The 21,840-nt window shown below is 41.8% G+C and overlaps 1 protein-coding gene and 1 long non-coding RNA gene across 2 annotated transcripts; one reads left to right on the top strand and one right to left on the bottom strand.

Annotated features, from left to right (window-relative positions):
- Positions 1-747: 747 nt before the first annotated feature.
- RPP40 (ribonuclease P/MRP subunit p40) lies at positions 748-9,763 on the bottom strand. Its single transcript, XM_060614900.3, has 8 exons — positions 9,641-9,763; positions 7,910-8,054; positions 6,525-6,593; positions 5,607-5,702; positions 4,800-4,925; positions 2,877-3,075; positions 2,608-2,742; positions 748-1,274 (listed from the first exon to the last, which is right to left on the bottom strand). Exons 1-8 carry the CDS (start codon positions 9,761-9,763, stop codon positions 1,076-1,078), a joined length of 1,092 nt encoding a protein of 363 aa, XP_060470883.1. The 3' UTR covers positions 748-1,075.
- Positions 9,764-9,820: 57 nt separating this feature from the next.
- On the top strand, positions 9,821-15,745 carry LOC132666787 (uncharacterized). The gene is made up of 2 exons (XR_009604839.2): positions 9,821-10,429; positions 15,250-15,745. It is a non-coding gene; the product is annotated as an uncharacterized LOC132666787 (long non-coding RNA).
- Positions 15,746-21,840: the final 6,095 nt, after the last annotated feature.

Raw genomic sequence — 21,840 nt, 5'->3', positions numbered from 1 at the left:
CTAAGTTTTGTCAGCTGTGCTACTGGCCCTTCCCCACCCCAGGTGCTGAAAAACAAAGTTCAATTTGATATTTGGCAAATGTCATAAGGGTGAAAAGTGGCACCAGTATCCTAATTACCTCTTTGTGTTTCTACCTCCATTTAAAATTTTTTGAGAATTCTTGGGGCGCCTGGGTGGCTGTCGGTTGAGTGTCTGACCTTGGCTCAGGTCTTGATCTCACGGTTTATGAGTTCAAGCCCTACATTGAGCCCTCCAGCTCAGAGCCTGGAGCCTGCTTTGGATTCTGTGTTTCCCTCTGTCTCTCTGCCCCTCCCCCACTCACACTCTGTCTCTCTCTCTCAAAAATAAACATTAAAAAAAAAGAATATTTAAATTTTTTTGAGAATTCTTAAATTCTTTTGCAGCTCATCAATCCATTTTTAAAAATCGTTCTTGATATGTATTCCAGAAGTTTTAGTTGTTTTCAGCTGGTCCTTATCAGCCACAGCTGGAAAAAAAAATTCTTTTGACTTGTGCTTTACAATATACAGTATCGAAGCACCCCTCCTTGATCCAGAGGCAAGAGTGGAACACACACTTAGGAACCAGCTAACCTGAGGTCAAGTCTCAGATCCACAGCCAGCGTGATCTTGCTCACTTGTTTATACTCTGTGCCACTATTTCCTCCTGGGGTTCATGTGAGAAATAAATGAGGTGATACACAATCAGCACTTAACAACAGGGACTGGCCCTGAGAAGTATAATCTAATTATTATGTGAAAAACCTGTAATCATACGCCTGAGTAATGGCACACATCTTACCCAATGGTCCAACAGCGCCTGTTCCCTGGCCATCCTGCTCTGCTCTACCATGTAGTGACCCACACCTCTGTGCTTATACTGATGCTGACCAGGGGTAGTCAACTATGAGATCTGTACTGGATGTCAGGCCCAGCTGCACTCACAGGATGGGCCCTAAGTCAAGAGTAGAAATGCCATCATCATACAAGCCTGGGTGAACACACAGCCCTTTACCATTAAGAAATCTGAAACTAAACAGAAACATACACAAACGTGATTTAAGGTTTTGTAGTTTTTATGGTGGACAGTCATCGTTCGCCCCAACAGCCATCTGAAGCCAATAGTCTTGATTATTAAAAATCACGAAGTTGTATAAATGTTCTCCTCCTTTTCGAAAACCATGTTCATTTTCTCTCCACGAAACAGGACTGTCTGCAAAGCCTTGAACTGACAATGTAACCCAAGGAGCTAACTTTGGTTCATCAAAGTAGCGACTGAAAAAGAAAGAGAAATCTTAACAAACGGGAGGGCTAGGAACGTTCACATTTATATTTTCACTTATTCAGAATGAGTGGTATTTCTGATGTTCCAATGAAGCTCAGACCTTAGCTTCTATTGATAAAAAATTAAGAGATACAAATTACATTCAAATTACTATGTGGTGAACTCAATAAACGTTAACCAATACAGAATGCACAAAACCAACTTCAGCAGTTCCTACGCTTACTATGGAACAACATGTAAGATGCAAAGAAAAAAAAAACCACAGAAGTGTATAAAAATAGTTTCCCTCCATTTAACAGTGTTGTTCGCTCAACAGTCTGTGTTCACGGCAACACTGCAGAATAATTTACTGGATTTAAATAAAATCCAAGCTTCTTTTTATTATTATTATTTTTAAGGTTTATTCATTTTTGAGAATGAGAGAGAGAGAGAGGGAGAGTGAGCATGAGCAAGGGAGGGGGAGAGAGAGGGAGACACACAATCCAAAGCAGGCTCCAGGCTCTGAGCTGTCAGCACAGAGCCCGACCCCTGCCCAAACTCATGAACCCCGAGACCATGACTTGAGCTGAAGTCAGCCACTCAACCGACTGAGCCACCCAGGTGCCCCTAAAATCCAACCTTCTTATTGAGGAAAATCAAACTACTAAACTAGTAAGTGAAAAGGGGTATTAGACTTAGAAAACCCTCAAGACTTAAATCTTAGACATTTGAAAAGTGAAGACTGCGAAGGCGTTATGTTTACTTCATAGTCTTTTTAATACGGGAATGGAGTTTCCTGACATTAGATACAATGTGGCGTTTTTTCTAGAGAGTACCTTTCCGGACCCCAACCACACACCCCATCCTGCGTGTCCAGTCCCTGGCATGTGAACCCTGCCCTGGGCAGATGTTAAGAGCGGGAACAGATGTTAGACATGATTTGGTTTCAAAGATGGTCAACTTGCTTTCTCACCCCATTTCAAAAAAAACCTTCGCAGAACTCTAACATTTAAAACAGACCATAACGTGTTCCATAGAGTATCACCATTTTCCTAAGTGGTATTATAACTTTTGGAGCATGACGTGAAAAATGAACAGCTTGTTTTCAAGAAGCCTAATTAAACTCTGCTCTTTGTCTTTTTGTTAAGTATAAACAGAATTTTCCTCTCACCAAGGACAGTCACATCATTTAAGATGATAATGTTACCACACTGTGCACCCAAGTGAGGAAAAAAGAGAAGACGTGTGCAAGAGAGCCCTGCGATCTGGAACAGTAGCCCTGCCCCGGACATGTCACGCTGGCATGAACAAGCAAGACCTAAAAGGCAAAAAAAAAGTTCTCACCACAGCTGTTCCAACAGGAGACGTATCTTCTCTGGAACTATGAACCCAGTGATTGTACACAAGTAAGCTTTTGCCACCACCGTGCTCGGCTGAGGACAACAATAGGTTGATACGAAATTATTCGGCTCATTATTTCTGTAGCACACACACACACAAAAGAGAAAGAAAGAAAATACCTCTGTTATCTCCCACCTGATCATTTTCAAAGTATAAACCCCCATGAAGAACGCAGAGCTGGCCACGCCCCAGCCCGGGCCCCCCAGACGCACAGTTGGGCGTTACTGAAGACGGCGCCCAGCCAGTCCAGGAGCTCAGGGGCGCTGCAAGCCGCCCCCGGGGCTCCCCCGAGCTCGCCGCTCCGCAGCACCGGGCACTGCAGCTCGCTCGCCGTGCTCAGGGCTACTCGCGGCTGCCGCTCCTGAATTCCGTAACTGGAAAAGTACGACATCATCCTTGATTCTTCTGCACCTTAGAACACACCATAAAAGGCCATGTGAGTACTGGAAACAAGTTCGGCGAATCCCTGGAACCACCCCATTCCCTCCCGACAGTTCCGGGGAGCAGGCGGGATGAAGTAAAGCAGAAGGAGGGTGTGCAAAGCTGTATTCAAATTAAAATCATTTAAGTTGCTTTGGGCTCCTTGGTGCAAAGTTCTGTAAACATTCGCTTTCTTTCACTTTTCCTGGAAACGCGTAACCCTTTCACGTCCAACCCATAGTAGTATCATAGGTGCCCTAATCTGAGAATTTTGACTGACTAAATAAAAAAGCACCACTTGTGTATAAATAAAATTAGTGAACTCTACAGAGAGGAGCTTATTTGCATAATCTCTCTAAAGGAAGCACAAGACGAACTGAACGATGGCAGCATCTCATCTGAGCTTGTCTTTAAAAACCCAGTAAAATCAATGTATCTTCACGGATTTTCCAACAGCCTTGGGAGACAGCAGTAGTGGCCCCCTTAGTGGGGGGAGCAACAGGCAGGCTTTCTTACTGTCCAGGGCAATAGAAATAATCTGCTCTCCATCTCAACTCCACCTACCCCCATCCCCCACCACCAGGAGCAAAGGTCAGCAGGCTTACTGGCCAGTATAAGACTGGAGTTCCGGATTCCTCTTCTGTAATGCAGCCCACTCCATGGGCGGGTGTCACCTGGCCCACTGTGTATCACCCTGTAGGTACTGGGACTTGGTGCACTACTGTATATGCTCATAGTCCAGCCACTGACACTATGAATAATTAAATCCTTTGCCTCTGACCTGAGTCTCGTACCTTCTGCCAGCATCCATGAGACTGTGCAGGCTAACTTCTTAGCTTACAAGTGGGGAAAATCTCAGACCTTCCCCAGTTCCTGATAAGCCCTTAGAATAATATGCAGTCTTAGGAACACAGAACTCTCCAGAACCCAATATACAGAAGGTACTCAATGAACACTTCGAGCAACTGAATTGTCAGTCAGTGTCTCTGCCCTCTTGTATCTCTACCATAAGTAGGAGAAGCACTGAAGCATTCCAGAGCCATGCAAGCAACCTACAGCACCCAGTGACCAGAAACTTCCGAGGAAGAGCAGATGGATAGGCGTGATCTCCAAAATGGACCTATGTGTCTCCCTATTCTCCAAAACAGAGTACCACACCATCATAACTGATGATCTGACCCATGACAATCTTGTGATGGACCAAAGATACACTCTAAAAGGACCAAGGCACATGGCAGTTGTAAGCAAATCAACATTGTCTGGGGACCCCTGAACTAAATTTAACGTTCAATCAATTTCAAGTTATGGCAAATTTAACCTGACAATGAATGGTCTGCCTGATTATTATCTTGCCATAATCAACAGTTTGTATTTAGAATGTGTGTTATTTAAAAATGTGCAGCCAAGGCTATCTGAGGTAAGCTGCAGGAAGGAAGAGGAGAAACAGCTAAGAGTTAGCTGCTCTGAAGCCATCATCTCTGGATCCAAACATACCCCACGGTGATGGAGGCAGATGCCTGTGGGCCTAGATCATCTTGATGTGTAGCTTTTGGAGAGGGCAGAGGGCTGCAAGCAGCTTCCTGAATAATGTTTATGCATATATGTATACAATATCCTAGACCATAAGGATGAATCACCTGTTTGAATTCTCTATTACCCCCCTTTAATCAATAATTGGATTTCCAAGTCATTGTATTGTTACATATTTTTCATACCTGTGTGATGCCAAGCCAAGAGAAAATCAAATTTCAAGGGCTTCTTTTCTTTGAAGGACCAAGAAACTCTTTCATACTTCTTAGAATCCAGGTTAAGGGATAAATCCATCAAATCAATGGAAACAACTTAAAAAATGGAAAGAGGAATACATCGTTCATTCACATATACTACAGCCTACACTGTGGCAAAAGTGTTGTATTAAAAAGCATCAGAATTTTTGGAATTTTGTGAATAGTAAAAATTATTTTGTTCTTCTTGCACTCCTTTGGTTTACCAAATCAAAACTCTGCCTTGTTTTAAATTCATACTTTTTCCTAGGTCAAAGACCAAGAGCAGAGGTCCTTGGGAAGTCAATCCTAAATCTACCAATGGATGTGGCAGCCTCACTTATTCATGTTCAAGCTGGACACTATCAGTAGAACCATCTCTTTTCACTCACAGGTGAATCTCTACTAGTAATCATAAAAATTAGGTGAAAGTAAAGGAAATTCTTTATTAAGAACAAGTTGTAGACTCTTATGTTGGGTTCATTACTTTGAATTTTTGGCCCAAAACATATATTTAATGGACCATTCCAACTCTGTGATCTGTACAAGATTCAGCCTACAGCTGCAGAGAAATAGATACAACAGCAATCTTATTCTCTCCAAAGCTCAACCTAGAGCCCCTTGAGTCAGAAGTTTTAAAGACAAGAAAAAGCCATAGTTCTTCTGAACAAAAAGAACAGCAGCAATTCAAACATTTAAACTTCAATAGCTACAGGACGATTACTGACTTGTTGGAAACTGATGGAGCATAATACTTACTAAACTTCATGATTTTTCTGCCAGAATACTGAGATGGACGACCTTGAAGTCCAGTTTCTTCATAAGTATCTTTATCCAGTGATAAAATTAATTTCCCTAAAAATCAAATAATTCCCCCAAAAAAGATGCTAAAATATGACATGTTCTCTGACTGAACAGAGAACACAGCAAATTCAACAGTTAGATATGAGGGTAATAAACTACATACAAGGATCTTCCTTGTGATACAAAGATATTATTTATACATACATCTTACTTATGTAGAAGGATATTTTAATGTATTATACATACACAGATATTATGATAGTGAAAACAGAAATATGTACATTTTTATTAAAGAAATAATAGTTAAATCATGGTATATCTATTCACTGGAATACCTTCAAAATATTAAAAATAGTAAGTCAGAACTATATGCCCTGATATGGAAAGATGTCTATGACATATTGGGGAAAAAAGCAAACTGAGAAACAATGTAATACAATGAAATTTATGTTAAAAAAAAAAAAAAAAAAGAACAAGCTTTATGTCTGTTTATAAATTTATAGGAAATGTCAAGAGAAGGGAGCCTGGGTGGCTCAGTCAGTTGGGAGCCCAACTTCAGCTCAGGTCATGATTTCATGGTTCATGAGCTTAAGCCCCATATCAGGCTCTCTGCTGTCAGTACAGAGCCCACTTCAGATCCTCTCTCTTTGCCCCTCCACTGTTCGCTCTCTCTCTCTCTGTCTCTCTCTGTCTCTCAAAAATAAAACATTAAAAAAAATAAAGAAAATGTCAGGAAGAATAAACACCAATAATTCCTAATTGTTAACAATAATTCCTTCTAAGAAGGGGAATGAATCTGGAGTTTTGACTTTTTTTTTTTTTTTTTTTTACAGTATTTCTTCTAAAATCAAAGAAAAGACTGAGTGTTGTTACCATTTGGCAGCAGGGCAACTGTATTATCTTCATCAATATTTGTATGGTATGTTAGTGCATAGCACGAACCTATAAGAGAAAGAGCCCAGACCAGAAATTAAGGAAAAAAAAAAAAATCACACCTACAAAAATTTAGCAGATTATCTTTACACTGTAACAAATCTTCCAGGTGATTAAAGGTCAGTATCCACCACGGCTCCAGCTCACTCAATCAACCTCAAACCTGCCAAGGCTGAGCTGGAGGACACAGAGGCCACACTCTAGCTAGTTCATGCCCCCCCCCTCCCCCCAGGGCCTATTTGTGCCAGGTGACTGCCATCAAGCAGAAAATGGACTCAGGGTGGAGTGCGTACCCCCGGGGATGCTGGCAGAGGCACAAAGTAGAACACTAGGGAAATGTATACACTTGAGAGGAAGGGTTCCAGGTAAAGTTTCAAAATGCGCCAGGAACTTGTGTGAGGTTAGGAAAGCCACGCAGCCTCTCTGAACCTCAGTTTCCTCACCTGTAAAATGGGGATCATAGCCCTAATTTGGAGAGCTGTTGCAAGAGTTCAGATAGTTAAAAGTGCCTGTTGCAGCCAGTGTCCACATTATTAACAAATTAGTACCGAATTTCAGAGCAGATGAAAGGAATAAAGTTGATGGGGCCAGGGACAACATGTCCAGTTTCTCGAGCAGTGCCAGCAGCACCTGAAGGAGAGGAACTGCAAGGAACTGGATTCTTCATAGCTCCATGCAGAGGACAGACACAGGGCCGGCAACAAGATAAGGGGCTTACTCACAGTGATTCATGTAGTGAGGGTGCATTCCCTAAAGACACTGACATACAGTTTCAAACAAGTGGCCCCTACAAAACAACTACAACAGAGAAATCAACCCAGCAGACACGAATGGAAATGGGGTGAGCAGAAGAGGGTCAGAGCCACAAAATCTAAGCAGAAGGCACTGAGCCATAAACGGGCACACCGCCTGGTGAACAGCCGCTGTGGCTGCATCAGGAGATGAACCCTTTGAGACTGCTGAGTGGGGACTGAGTGGGAACAGTGGTCTCTGCAGCCACACACCTAAAAGCAGTGTATCTGAACACACAGATCCCAAGACCTTCCTCTTCCTGAATCCTTGTTTTAAGATGAGAGATACCTTCATCTTATAACATCCCCATGCCACACTTGTGAACAAGTGTAATCAGAAACCACCACCTAAAGAGAGCGCCAGAAAGTGTAGGGTGAGAACACTGAGGGCAGGGGGGCGATGCACGCACTTGACCACACAGACCATCTCCAGAGGCCCTGTTGAAGACAAGGGAAGACCCCTAGTATTGTGATGTGATCTAACTATCCTTCCTCAGCTTGCCACGTTCATAGATATGATCAGGTTTTCCTCACCTTTCTTCACAAAGGTGTTGATGAATTCATGTGTAATTAACTCATGAAGAGGTAAGTTCTTCACAAAGTAATAGGGTCCGGTTTCCATGACCAGGTTTTTCAGTTCTTTTGATAGTATCGCACATTCAGGAATCAGAAATGAAACCTATTGGAATGTGTAATATAAATAAGCCTTATTTTCATGTAGATTAACCCCCAGCTTTTTAGGGATGCTGTAACATATGAAGGCTGCTAACTATTCCCCCACAGGTTTCTACAAAACTCTTAAATTAATTTACCAGTCTCAGGAAAAAAGAAATTTGACAATTCATGTTATTTGTGTATTCAAACATTACAGGAAAGCTGAATGAGAAAAAAAAAATTAATAGAAAGCTCTTGCTTGCATTTCTTTTGCAAATAAGCAATATCTTTTATATCCTGTCCACTACTCTAATTTTTAGGGCAATCTAGTACAATGGAATATCCCTAGATTTGTTTATCCTGGTACCAGCTGGAATCAAAGGGACTGTCCTTTAGGGCTTACAGAAATTAGGGACATCAATCATTAACAGGCTCCACGAAAGCATAAGTGCTCCTGGTTATTTCCATTTTCTAGACAGAAGAATTCTACAGATCAGCCCAGGCGGGAGAAGGCACACACCCTGACTGCTGCTGGTGAGGAGCTTTCCATCTAAGGCAGAGATGTTAAGCCTAACCAGTTTCAAATGTGGCCAAAATGCTCCACACCTTGAAAAGTGCTCTCCCAAAGCTCAAACACCAGTCTATTCCTGAGGGACCAAGGTCACCATTTGTGTCTCTGAGAAACTGCCAGTCAGACCTGGGTGGAGATTAGCCTGATCAATTTCAAGTAAAAGTAAAAGGCTTAAACCAGTTTAAGTCGAGTTTTTGGAGGCCTCACCACTTAAATGGGTTGGTGAGAACGGACCATTAGACCCTTGACTAACATTTGGATTATTCTCCTCTTCTCTTGCCAGATGCTGGATGAACCAATAATTAACCTCACTGATGCCTCAATTTCCACATCTGCAGAAAGGCGCCCCATGCGGCTGACATTTTTACGAAGCAAAAGCCAAAGTTACCCCCCCTGTAAAGCTCTTAAATTATGCTTGCAAACAGGGACACCACGACTCATTTCACTCTAAACCTGACAACCTAGCGCGCTCCAGCTGGAGACCACAGAAGGTAACAGGCAAAGTGGAAACTTTTCTCAGAGATAAAATTAGTTCCTCTAAACAGTTTAGAAAAGCATGTGCTTCCTGGGTCTGGACTCGGCAAGATGCTCCCATGAGGTGGGAGAAGGAATCAAGAGGTGGGGAGGGGCGCGAGGCCCCAATTTGGAGCCAGTCCGCGGCTCCACGTGGCATACGTCACAGCCTTTCAACTCCAGAGGCCCGTGCCTGACTTTTCCCTCCGAAGAAAGTGTTCCACCGGGGGCGGGGCCAAAGTAGCCAGCGACGCTTTGGAATCGGCCCAGAGCAAATCGCCCAGCCCCTCCTTGCGAGGACAGGACACTGCCCCTACTCCCGGCCCATCCTGGGAGTTGTAGTCCTGCAGCTCTGCAAACTACCAGCTCGGAATAGTTTAGAGACTACAGCTCCCAAAGTGCCTAGCGCGGGGCCCCGCCCCTCTTCGCGCTGAGGGCGGGCTCCTCACTGAACGCGACTTTCCCCACATCTCTCCAGCTCCCGGAGACGGGGTACTTCCTGAGTGGCCCACGACGGCCAGACTCACCCTGTAATTATGGTAGTGCGTCTCCACAAGATGCCGGTGGCGCGACTTGTCATGGCCGAAGTTGGATTTCTCGCAGACCAGCAAGTGTCGGGGAACCTCTCGCAGCCTGCGCAGTGTGGCCATGCTCTCTCCAGCGCAAGCCCTGAGCGAGCTCCGGGAGCCCAGTCCCTCCGCTTCGCTCCGCCCCTCCGCCTGGCCCCGCGGGCATGCGCATTGCAGCTGCGCAGTGCCGGTTGAGGCTGCTCGGGCTTGGTGACCGGTTAGGGGTGAGGGCGGGCCTGGGTTTCTTCGGAACCTTAGGTTCCTGAACCTTGGGTACCTGAAACCGCAAATTCATTGCCTAAAGGGGAAATACCTGGTACCTGGAAACCTGGAACTTGCTTTTTCAAACCCACCTTTCTCGCCAAGACCTCCGTCCCTCCCTGGTGCTGTCTTGCCGTATATCCTCCCTCTGTTCCTTCACAAATGGTTTAGGAGTTTTGTGCAGGAAGATAATACACAATTTCTGTTTTCGGCCCTACAATACGACTCCGTCGGAACCACTTTAAGATCCCTTTTTAAAAATCCCACCTGAACGGCTTTAAAAATTTTGTTACTATTGTTACAATGTGAGAATTCGTTTTTCCATAATTTTTCTGATCAAGTACTATACGTTTCTCAAGCTGGAGTATGCACAGCCCCAATTCTGTGCTGAGAGGATGCAAAACAGCAGACTATCTGTGGTACAACTGTCTGGAGCATCAATTTTACTGTAAGATTTGGAACAACCGAAGTTACGTAATTTATAAGGTAAGTATTTAAAAATTTTAAACAGACCGGGCCAGTAACGTGTGCCCAAAATGTCAGACTATCTCTGAGAAAACTAAGAAAAACATATTAACCATTATTTTAAACAGGAAAAATTATAAGGAATAGCAGGTTAATTGAAAAATTCTACCAATTTTCTGAATCACAGTATGGCACCTAGCGGTGTTACAAATGTCATATTAGGATATAAAATGCTTAAAACATTACCTCTTAGTCACGTCACAATTAAGTAGCAGTGGCCTCTCTTAGACCACCATCAGATGTGTACACACACCTTTGCTGATAATACAAAATTTGCAAAGTGCTGTAATTTTATGGTCTACCAGTTGTATTTGGAGCCAATGTGAAGGTTTTCTTGCAAGCCATTTAGTTTAAAATATGTTATTAAGTTTTGAAAATTCAATATAAATTATATCAGCTGAAGATTGATAAACAGCCACTATGCCATTCTGGTATTCATAACTCAGTGTTCCTCCAGGGAAATCGTACTTGCAGATATGTTTTATGGGGGTGTGCCTGTATTATGAAATAGAAGGCAAAAATCTCATTTATTTTAAATGTTTATTTATTTTTGAGAGAGAGAGAGCTCAAGCAGGAGAGGGGCAGAGAGATGGAGACACAGAATCTGAAGCAGGCCCCAGGCTTTGAGCTGTCAGCACAGAGCCGGACGCGGGGCTCGAACCTGCAAACCGTGAGGTCATGATCTGAGCCAAAGTCAAATGCTCAGACGACTGAGTCATCCAGGTGCTTCTAAAACTCTCATTTATTTTAAAGACTAAAGCTGAGGGTGCGCCTGGGTGCCTCAGTCGGTTAAGTGTCCAACTTCAGCTCGGGTCATGATCTCGCAGCCTGTGAGTTCGAGCCCTGCGTCTGGCTCTGTGCTGACAGCTTGGAGCCTGGAGCCTGCTTCAGATTCTGTGTCTCCCTCTCTCTCTGCCCCTCCCCCACTCATGCACTGTCTGTCTCTCTGTCAAAAATAAATAAACACTAAAAAAAATAAAAAAGACTAAAGCTATAACTTCAAGTAAGTTTGGGACTGCAGAATCCTTTCATCCTCCCTCCACAGTGTTCTGGAGTTCTGTCTGTAATGACTCATTTCTCCCTGCCTGCTGGGTCATTTCTGTCAGTATACAAATGTGCTTAATGTTGTGCATTAAGTGAAGGCACTTCCTTTGACCCTGAATTCCTCTGCATTCTCACCATTCTGTTTCTCTGCTCCGTAAAAGCCACTTCTCTGCACATTCTCTCCTGAACCCAATATATTTTAGCTTTCCTCCATACTACTTCACTGACCTGGCTTTCATCAAGGTCTTTCCATTTGCCAAATTCAAAGCCAAGTTTCTGTTCTTATCTCAGTCTTTTAGCTGCACTCAACACAGATGATACAATTGAACACTTCTTCCTTGTATTAACTATATTTTCTTATCTTCTTTTTAAAAATTTCTCTGATGCTCTGGATCTGGGGCCTCACTGACTAGGGTGGGACTGCCCCTTTCAGGTTTAGATAACTCCTAAAGATAGCAAATAATTTGTGCAGGGAGCATGTCTTTCATTTGCAAACCAACTAATCCAGAGCTTACACCCTGTCACCTCTTCTGGAAACTGTTAGGCTCACTCCAGGCTAATGTTCCCCTGCCCTAATAACCCCAGGGCCAGGTCCTAGATAACTGGGGACAGTCCTGATACTCCAGAGCCCACTGAAACTGTTCAGACTAGCCACTCCTAAGCCTACATAGTCTGTCTACCCTGCCTCAGTCATTCCTTCCCATAATAAAAGCTCTGACTGATGCTCTGCCCTCACTTCCCCTGCCTCCTGACCAACCTAGAAGCTTCCTGTTGTGGCTCCGGATTCTAGGGAGCTGTGAGTAAAAACTTCCTTTATGACAGTCATTTCTGTGCATGCTTGCCATCCCTGTCAGAACAAATCTCTGGGTACATTTGAAAACCCTCCTTCTTGGTACACTCCCCTGTGGATTTTTGAGAACCTTTCTTCTGGACCCCCGCTTACCTTACTCTATTTCCTCCTGCCCTTCCTTCTCCACTAGATCTCTAGTGATCCATACCTTCCCCGCTTCTCTTTCCTGCCCTCTCTTCTCAGAGTGATCCCTCGTGATCTCAGCTTTCAGAACCATCTATCTGTACCACCAGGCCTGGGTCCTCATCCCTGGGGTGGGGGTGAGGGACACCCAGGCATCATTCTTGACTCTTCTACACTTCTCACCCCATATCTGTGGCTTGTTGGCTCTGCCTGCAGCATGCATCCTGGTGGTGGCCTCTTCTCACTCACTGCCTCTGTTTCTACAACCAGTTTCAGCCACCTTCCCCTCTCTCAGTTGACTGCTAGACACAGGCTTCTAACCACCTCCCTGCTTCCTGTCTTCTGCGGTCTCTTCTCCCCTCAGTATCCAAACCGATCTCAAAAATGTGAAAAATGTCATACAGACATACCTCATTTTATTGCATTTTACTTTACTATGCTCTGCAGATACTGTTTTTTTAAAAAAAATTTTAATGTCTATTCATTTTTTGAGAGAGAGAGACAGCATGAGTGGGAGAGGGGCAGAGAGAGAGGAAGACACAGAATCTGAAGTAGGCTCCAGGCTCCGACCTGTCAGCACAGAGCCTGATGTGGGGATTGAACCCACGAACCGTGAGATCATGACCTGAGCCAAAGGTGGACGCTTAACCAACTGAGCCACCCAGGGGCTTTGCATATACTGTGTTTTTAACAAACTGAAGGTTTGTAGCAACTCTGTGTTGAGCAAGTCTATTGGTGCCATTTTTACAAAGGCATCTGCTTGCTTTGTGTAACTGCCATATTTTGGTAATTCTTACACTACGAACTGTTTCATTATTATTTGTTACTGTGATCTGTGATCAGTAATTACAACTCTGAAAACTCAGGTGATGGTTAGCATTTTTTTGGCAATAAACAATTTTTTAATCAAGGTATGTATATTTTTTTAAATGTTTATTTATTTTTGAGAGAGAGCACACAAGCAGGGGAGGGGCAGAGAGAGAAGGAGATACAGAATCAGAAGCAGGCTCCAGGCTCTAAGCTGTCAGCACAGAGCCTGACTCAGGGCTCGAACTCACAAGCTGTGAGATCATGACATAAGCTGAAGTTGGACGCTTAACCAACTGAGCCACCTAGGTGCCCCGGTATATACATTTTTTTAAAGACAAAATGCCATTGCACACTTAATAGATTACAGTATAGTGTAAGCATAACTTTTATATGCACTGGGGAACCAGGAAATTTATTTGACTCACTTCACTGCATATTCACTTTATTGTGGTTGGCTGGAACCAAACTGCAGTATATCTGAGGCAGGCCTGTATATGCTACCCACCCCCCACTTAAACCCTGCCTGGCTTTAACCTGGCTTTTCATTGCAGTAGTATAAAAGCTTAGATAACCTGGCCCCTGCCTACCTCTGCAGCCTCATCTGCTACCCTTGCTTGTTCATACTATTATTTGTCTGAATTTCTGGTATCTAGAGCTGAAAGCAATCTTTTTATTTTATTTTTTAATGTTTATTCATTTTTGAGAGAGAGCAAGTGAGCGTGAGCCGAGGAGGGGCAGAGAGGGAGACAGAATCTGAAGCAGGCTCTAGGCTCTGAGCTGTCAGCACAGTGCCCAATGCGGGGCTCAAACCCATGGACCGTGAGATCATGACCTGAGACAAAGTCAGACACTTAACTGACTGAGCCAGCCAGGTGCCCTGAACTGAAAACAATCTTAATTGACAAATGGATATTAGATCACAGATTCGGGAGCATAGCAAAAGTCTGAGGATGAAGGGCCAGGAATGGCTTAAAAAAAAAAAAAAGAAGAAGAAGAAAGAAATAAGAAGCAAAACATAACTGATTTGTATGTATATATCGAAAAGAATATAGTAGCAAATATGAATTTTTAAATGACCACACCAACAGACTTCCAAAAAAAAATTACCTTTGTATTCTAAAAACACAAAAATATACTTAGTAAATATAAAAGGATAACAGTTTTACACATCACATTTTGGGACTATGATACAATAAAATTAGAAGTACAAAAATAATTTAAATATCCTCAACTCAGGGCGCTGGGGTGCCTCCGTCAGTTAAGTGTCCAATTTGATTTCAGCTCAGATCATGATCTCTCAGTTCATGAGACTGAGCTTGGGCTCTGCGCTGACAGCACAGAGCCTGCTTGGGATTCTCTTTCTCTGTTTCTCTGCATCTCGCCCATGCACGCAAATGCGCACGTTCTCTCTCTCTCTCTCAAAATGAATAAACATTTAAAAATAGATAAATATGCTCAACTCCGTGAAAACATTAAGATATTATTCTACATAAATTAATGCCTGCATCAGTGTGCAAATTCAAGGCACAAATACATTGCCTATAAATATACAGCTGACCCTTGAACAACACTGAAGTTAGGATGCACACACTCCTTTATCCCCTGCAGTCAAAAATCAGCATATAGCTTTTGACTCCCCCCAAACTTAATTACTGTTGACTGGAAGCCTTACTGTTAATAAATTACCACCTATTTTATATATGTATTATATACTATATTCTTAAAGGAAATGAGAAAAATTGTTAAAATGAAGGAAAATACATTTATAGTACTGTAGTGTAAAAAATCCACATATAAGTAGACCTGCAAACTTCAAACCCGTGTTATTCAATTGTACATGCAAGTGTATTGTATTTATACTGGTGAAAGGAGAGAGCTTTCCATCTCTGAAGCTCCTGGGTATGTTCATCAGTAGGCAGCCAACCTAAAATCTGTTAACATCATCCCATTACAGGTGGGAGCAGCAGGGAAGGTGGTGCTGGGAACTGTAACTATTGAAGACACCAGTAATAAATCAGAGGACTCCATCCTGCCAAGCCTAAACTTGACCTCACAGTCTTTATCAGCACAGGGCTCCAGGCAGCTGCCACGAATGGACGGGTGTTGGGGTACAAGATCAAAACTACCCTATGATGGCAGGCAGCCTGGGAACTGGATCCAGCAGGTACAGTGGAAAAAAATCAGCGGCCCCCAAGAATATATGATGCACTCCAAGTGAGGACTTGAATCCCTGGAGTTTTGGGAAGGCTCAGAGGCAGACTGCTTCATGTCCTCTCCCTCTGACTGGTTGGGAATCGATGGAACATGCAAACATATTAACACTGGCAGCTGTGTGGACTGTGTCAACACATGGAAGTGCACAAATGGAGTATTTTAAAACAGAACACAATGTTATATGTCAATTGTATCTCAATAAATCTGGGGGAGAAAAGCAGAACCCAAAACAGTCACACCGTCTGACTAAAACTCTGTCACATATGTTCATTACAATTTTGGAAGAGGATTTTGAAATGGTTGACATTTTTTATAAAGCTCATTCTTTTGTTTAAAGTGAAAAACATATGTTTAGAAGTAAATTGGTACATAAAAAATTTAAATCTTAGCTATCCAGGGACTTCAGATATCTAGGATGAGGCATTTCTGTTTATCTTGGATTTTACTATAACGTGAAAACTATTAATCCACAATGCAGTTAATGAAATAGTATACATTAACAGAGAAAGGGGCAATCACCATAATTTTATATATAATTATCAATAACTGTATAATAATATATAATATTACATATTCAGTATTGAACACCTATAATGAATCAGGCACTAACTACTGCAAGCACTTTATATTAATTATCTCATAAGAATCCTTTCTGAGGTAGGTTTTACTAGGTTTTAGTACCTTCAACTTAGAGGCTAATTAATAACGCATAGAATAGAATAAGAAACTTTAAAATGTGAAAGGCTCTCAGGGTGCCTGGGTGGCTCAATCAGTTTAAGCGGCTGACTTTGGCTCAGGTCATGGTCTTGCAGCTTGTGAGTTTGAGTCCTGCACTGGGAGTAATATTCAGTAATAATCATATCTTTTTTTTTTTTTTTTTAATGTTTATTTTTGAGAGGAGCAGAGGAGGGGCAGAGAGAGAGGATGACACAGAATCAGGCACAGGCTCCAGGCTCTGAACTGTCAGCACAGAGCCTGATGTGGGGCTCGAACCCACAGACTGTGAGATCATGACCGCAGCCGAAGTCAGCCACTTAATCAACTGAGCCACCAGGCACCCCTATACCACATCTTAATGCATTCATCAGCTGATGGACATTTGGGCTCTTTCCATAATGTGGCTATTGTTGATAGTGTTGCTATAAACATTGGGGTGCATGTGCTCCTTCAAATCAGCATTTTTGTGTACTTTGGATAAATATCTAGTAGTGCAATTGCTGGGTCATAGGGTAGTTCTATTTTTAATTTTTGAGGAACCTCCAGACTGTTGTCCAGAGGGGCTCCACCAGTTTGCTTTCCCACCAACAATGCAAAAGGCTTTCTCTTTCTCCATATCCTCACCAACATCTGTTGTTTCTTGAGCTATAAATTTTAGCCATTCTGACAGGTGTGAGGTAGTAACTCATTGTGGTTTTGATTTATATTTCCCTGATGATGAGTGATGTTGAGCATCTTTTCATGTGTCTGTTTGTCATCTGGATGTCTTCTTTGGAAAACTGTCTATTCATGTCCTCTGCCCCATTTCTTCACTGGATTGTTTTGTGGGTGTTGAGTTTGGTAAGTTCTTTATAGATTTTGGATCCTAACACTTCATCCAGTATCATTTGCAAATATCTTCTCCCATTCTGTTGGTTGCCTTTTAGTTTTGTTGATTGTTTCCTTCGCTGTGCAGAAGCTTTTTATCTTGAGGTCCCAGTAGTTCATTTTTGCTTTTGTTTCCCTTGCCTCTGGAGACATGTCTAATAAGTTACTGTGGCTGAGGTCACAGAGGTTGCTACCTGTTTTGTAGGATTTTTATGGTTTCCTGTCTTACATTTAGATCTTTCATCATTTTAAATTTATTTTTGTGTATGGTGTAAGAAAGTGGTCCAGGTTCATTCCTCTGCTTGTTGCTGTTCAGTTTTCCAACACCATTTGCTGAAGAGACTTTTTTCCATTGGATATGCTTTCCTGCTTTGTCAAAGATTAGTTGGCCATACATATGTAGGTCCATTTCTGGGTTCTGTATTTGATTGATCTATGTGTTTGTTTTTGTGTTGGTACCATACTGTATCGATGATTACAGCTTTGTAATACAGCTTGAAGTCTGGAATTGTGATGCCTCAAGGTTTGGTTTTCTTTTTCAACATTATTTAGGTTACTGAGGGTCTTTCCTGGTTCCATACAAATTATGGAATTCTTTGTTCTAGCTCTGTGAATAATGCTGCTGTTATTTTGAGAGGGATTGCATTGAATGTGTAGATTGCTTTGGTTGTATTGACATTTTAACAATATTTTTTCTTCCAATCCATGAGTAAGAAATTGTCTTCTTCAATTTCTTTCATAAGTGTTCTATAGTTTTCAGCAAACAGATCTTTTATCTCTTCAGTTAAGTTTATTTCTAGGTATCTTATGGTTTTCGGTGCAATTGTAAACAGGATCAATTCTCTTTCTCCTGCTTCATTATTAGTATATAGAAATGCAACAGATTTCTGTACATTGATTTTATATCCTGTGACTTTGCTGAATTCATGTATCAGTTCTAGCAAATTTTGGTGAATCAGGTTTTCCACGTAGAATATCATGTCATCTGCGAAGAGTGAAAGTTTGACTTCTTTTTTGCCAATTTGTTTTTTTGTTTTTTTTTAAATGTTTTTATTTTTGAGAGAGAGAGAGAGAGAGAGAGAGAGAGAGATCATGAGTGAGGGAGGGGCAGAGAGAGAGGGAGACACAGAATCTGAAGCAGGCTCCAGGCTCTGAGCTGTCTGCACAGAGCCCAACATGGGGCTCGAACTCACGAGCTGTGAGATCATGACCTGAGCCGAAGTCAGACACTTAACTGACTGAGCCACCCAGGCACCCCTTTTCTTGCCAATTTGTATAACTTTTATTTCTTTTTGTTGTCTGATTGCTGAGGCTAGGACTTCCAGTCCTATGCTGAACAACAGTGGTGAGAGTGGATTACCCTGTCACGTTCCTGACCTTAGGGGGAGGCTCTCAGCTTTTCTCCACTGAGGATGATATTAGCTGTGCAGTTTTTGTATGTGGCCTTTACGATGTTGAGGTACGTTCCTTCTACTCCTATTTTTTTGAGGGTTTTTATCAAGAAAGTTTGCTATATTTGGTCAAATGCTTTTTTCTGCACCTATTGGGAGGATCATATGGTTCTTATCCTTTCTTTTATTAATGTAGTGTATCATGTTGATTGACTTACAAATATTGAACCCATCCTGATGCCCAGGAATAAATTCATGGTGAATAATTCTTTTAATACACTGTTGGATTTAATTTGCTAGGACCTTGTTGAGAATTTTTGCATCCAGGTTCATCAGGGATAGTGGTTTGTAGTTCTCCTTTTTAGTGGGGTACTTTGACTTTGGAATCAAGGTAATGCTGGCTTCATAAAATGAGTTTGGAAGCTTTCCTTCCAGTTATATTTTTTGGGAACAGTTTGAGAAGAATAGGTATTAACTCTTCTTTAAATGTCTGGTAGAATTCCCCTGGAAAGCCATCTGGCCCAGTACTCTTATTTTTTGGGAGATTTTTGATTACTGACTCAATTTCTTTGCTGGTTACGGGTCTATTCAAATTTTCTATTTCTTTGAGTTTCAGTTTTGGTAGTTTGTATGTTTCTAGGAATTTGTTTCTTCCAGATTGCTCTGTTTGTTGGCATATAATTTTTCATGGTATTTTCTTACAGTTGTTCGTATTTCTGTGGTGTTGGTTGTGATCTTTTCCCTTTCGTTTGTGTTTTATCTATTTGGGTCCTTTCTCTTTTCTTTTTGATAAATCTGGCTTTTTATCAATTTTGTTAATTCTTTCAAAGAGCTGGCTTTCTCATTGATCTGTTCTGGGTTTTTTTTTTTTTTGTTTGTTTGTTTCTATATCATTTATTTCTGCTCTAGTTTTTATTCCCTTCTATTGCTGGCTTTACGCCATATTTGCTGTTCCTTTCCTAGCTCCTTTAGGTGTAAGGTTAGATGGTGTATTGGGGATCTTTCTTGCTTCTTGAGATAGGCCTGTATTACAATATGCTTCACTCTTAGGACTGACTTTGCTGCATCAGAAGGGGTTTGGACTGGCATGTTTTCATTTTCATTGACTTCCATGTATTTTTTTATTTCTTCTTTAATTTCCTGGTTAACTCATTCATTCTTTAGTAGGATGTTCTGTAATCTCCATGTATTTGAGGGCTTTCCAAATGCTTTCTTGTGGTTGACTTCAAGTTTCATAGCATTGTGATCTGAAAATATGCATGGTATAATCTTTTTGTACCTGTTGAGGGCTGATTTGTGGCCAACTGTGTGATCTATTCTGGGGAATGTTCCACGTGCATTCAAGAAGATGTGTATCCTGCTGTTTTAGGGTGAAATGTTCTGAATGTATCTGTTAAGTCCATCTGGCCTAGTGTCTCATTCAAAGCCATTGGTTCCTGTTGATTTTCTGCTTAGATAATTTGTCCATTGTTGTAAGTGGAGTATTAAAGTCCCCTACTATTATTATTATCAATGGGTTTCTTCATGTTTGTAATTAATTGATTTATGTCTTTGGGTGCTCTCAGGTTGGTGGCATAAATATTTACAATTGTTAGATTTTCTTGACAGATAGACCCCTTAATTATGATATAATGCCCTCCTTCATCTCTTGTTATAGTCTTTATTTTAGAATCTAGTTTGTCTGGGATGCCTGGGTGATTCACTTGGTTAAGCACCTGACTTCAGCTCAGGTCATGATCTCACAGTTTGTGAGTTTGTGCCCTGCATCAGGCTCTCTGCACAGAGCCTGCTTCAGATCCTCTGTCTCCTCTCTTTGCCCCTCCCCCACTAACACACTCTCTCTTTTCCGCTCAAAAATAAATATATTTTTTAAAAAATAAATTCCAGTTTGAGGGTGCCTGGGTGGCTCAGTCAGTTGAGCGTTCAACTTCAGCTCAGGTCATGATCTCACAGTTCATGAGTTCAAGCACCGTGCCAGGCTCTGTGTGGACAGCTTGGAGCCTGGAGCCTGCTTTGGATTCTGTGTCTCCCTCTCTCTCTCTGCCCCTCCCCAGCTTGCACTCTGTCTCTCCCTCTCTCAAAAATAAATAAACATTAAAAAAATTTTTTTTTAAATAAATTCTAGTTTGTCTGATAGCATGGCTATCCTGTCGTTCTTTTGACATCCATTAGCATGATAGATGGTTCTCCATCCCCTCACTTTCAATCTGCAAGTGTCTTTAGGTCTAATGAATCTCATGTAGGCAGCATATAGATGGATCTTTTTTTATCCATTCTGATACCCTGTGTCTTTTGATTGGTGCATTTAGTCCATTTACATTCAGAGTGATTCTTGAAAGATAGGAATTTAGTGCCATTGTGTTACCTGTAGAGTTGGTGTTTCTGGTGATGTTCTTTGGTCCTTTGTAGTTTTTGTTGTTTTGGTCTCCTCTCCTCCTTCTTCTTCTCCTTCTTCTCCTCCTTCTTCTCCTCCTTCTTCTCCTCCTTCTTCTCTTTCTCCTCATTCTCCTCCTCTCCACCCAGAGTCCCCCTTAAAATTTCTTGCAGGACTTTAGTGGTTACTAACTCTTTTAGTTTTTGTCTGGGAAGCTCTTTATCTCTCCTATTCTGAATGATAACCTTACTGGATAAAGTATTCTTGGCTGCATATTTTTCCCACTTAGCACGTTGAATATTTCCTGCCACTCCCTTCTGGCGTGCCAAGTTTCAGTGGACAGGTCTGCTGCTAACCTAATGTGTCTACCCTTGTAGGTTAAGAGCCTTTTGTCCCTCACTGCTTTCAGAATTCTCTCTTTATCTTTGTATTTTGCAAGTTTCACTATGATATGTTGTGGTGTTGGCCTGTTTTTCTTGATTTTGAGGGGACTTCTCTGTGCCTCTTGGACTTGAATGTCTGTTTCCTTCCCCAGATGGGAAAGCTCTCAGCTATAATTTGTTCAAATAATCCTTTTCCTGCTCTTCTTCTGGGACACCAATGAAACAGATATTGTTTCATTTTATGGAATCACTAAGTAGCCTAAGTCTCCCTTTGTGCTCTAATAGTTCCCTTTCCCTCTTCTTTTCAGCTTCATTATTTTCTATAATTTTATCTTCTTTCTCACCTATTCTCCCTTCTGCTTCTTCAATCCTCATTGTGACTGTATCCAGTCAGCTTTACACCTCAGTTATAGCATTTTTTATTTCAGTCTGACTAGTTTTTAGGTCTTTGATCTGCAGCAAGGGTTTCTGTGGTGTCTTCTATGCTTTTTTTCGAGCCTAGCTAGTAGTTTTATGACTGTTCTAAGTTCTTGTTCAAATATATTGCTTAGATCTGTTTTGAGCAAGTCCCTGGCTGTGATTTCTTCTTAACCTTTCTT

This window comes from Panthera onca, chromosome B2, assembly GCF_046562875.1.
Source record: "Panthera onca isolate mPanOnc1 chromosome B2, mPanOnc1 haplotype 2, whole genome shotgun sequence".
Taxonomy (NCBI): Eukaryota; Metazoa; Chordata; class Mammalia; order Carnivora; family Felidae; genus Panthera; species Panthera onca.
This window is presented reverse-complemented; position numbering and strand designations above follow the sequence as displayed.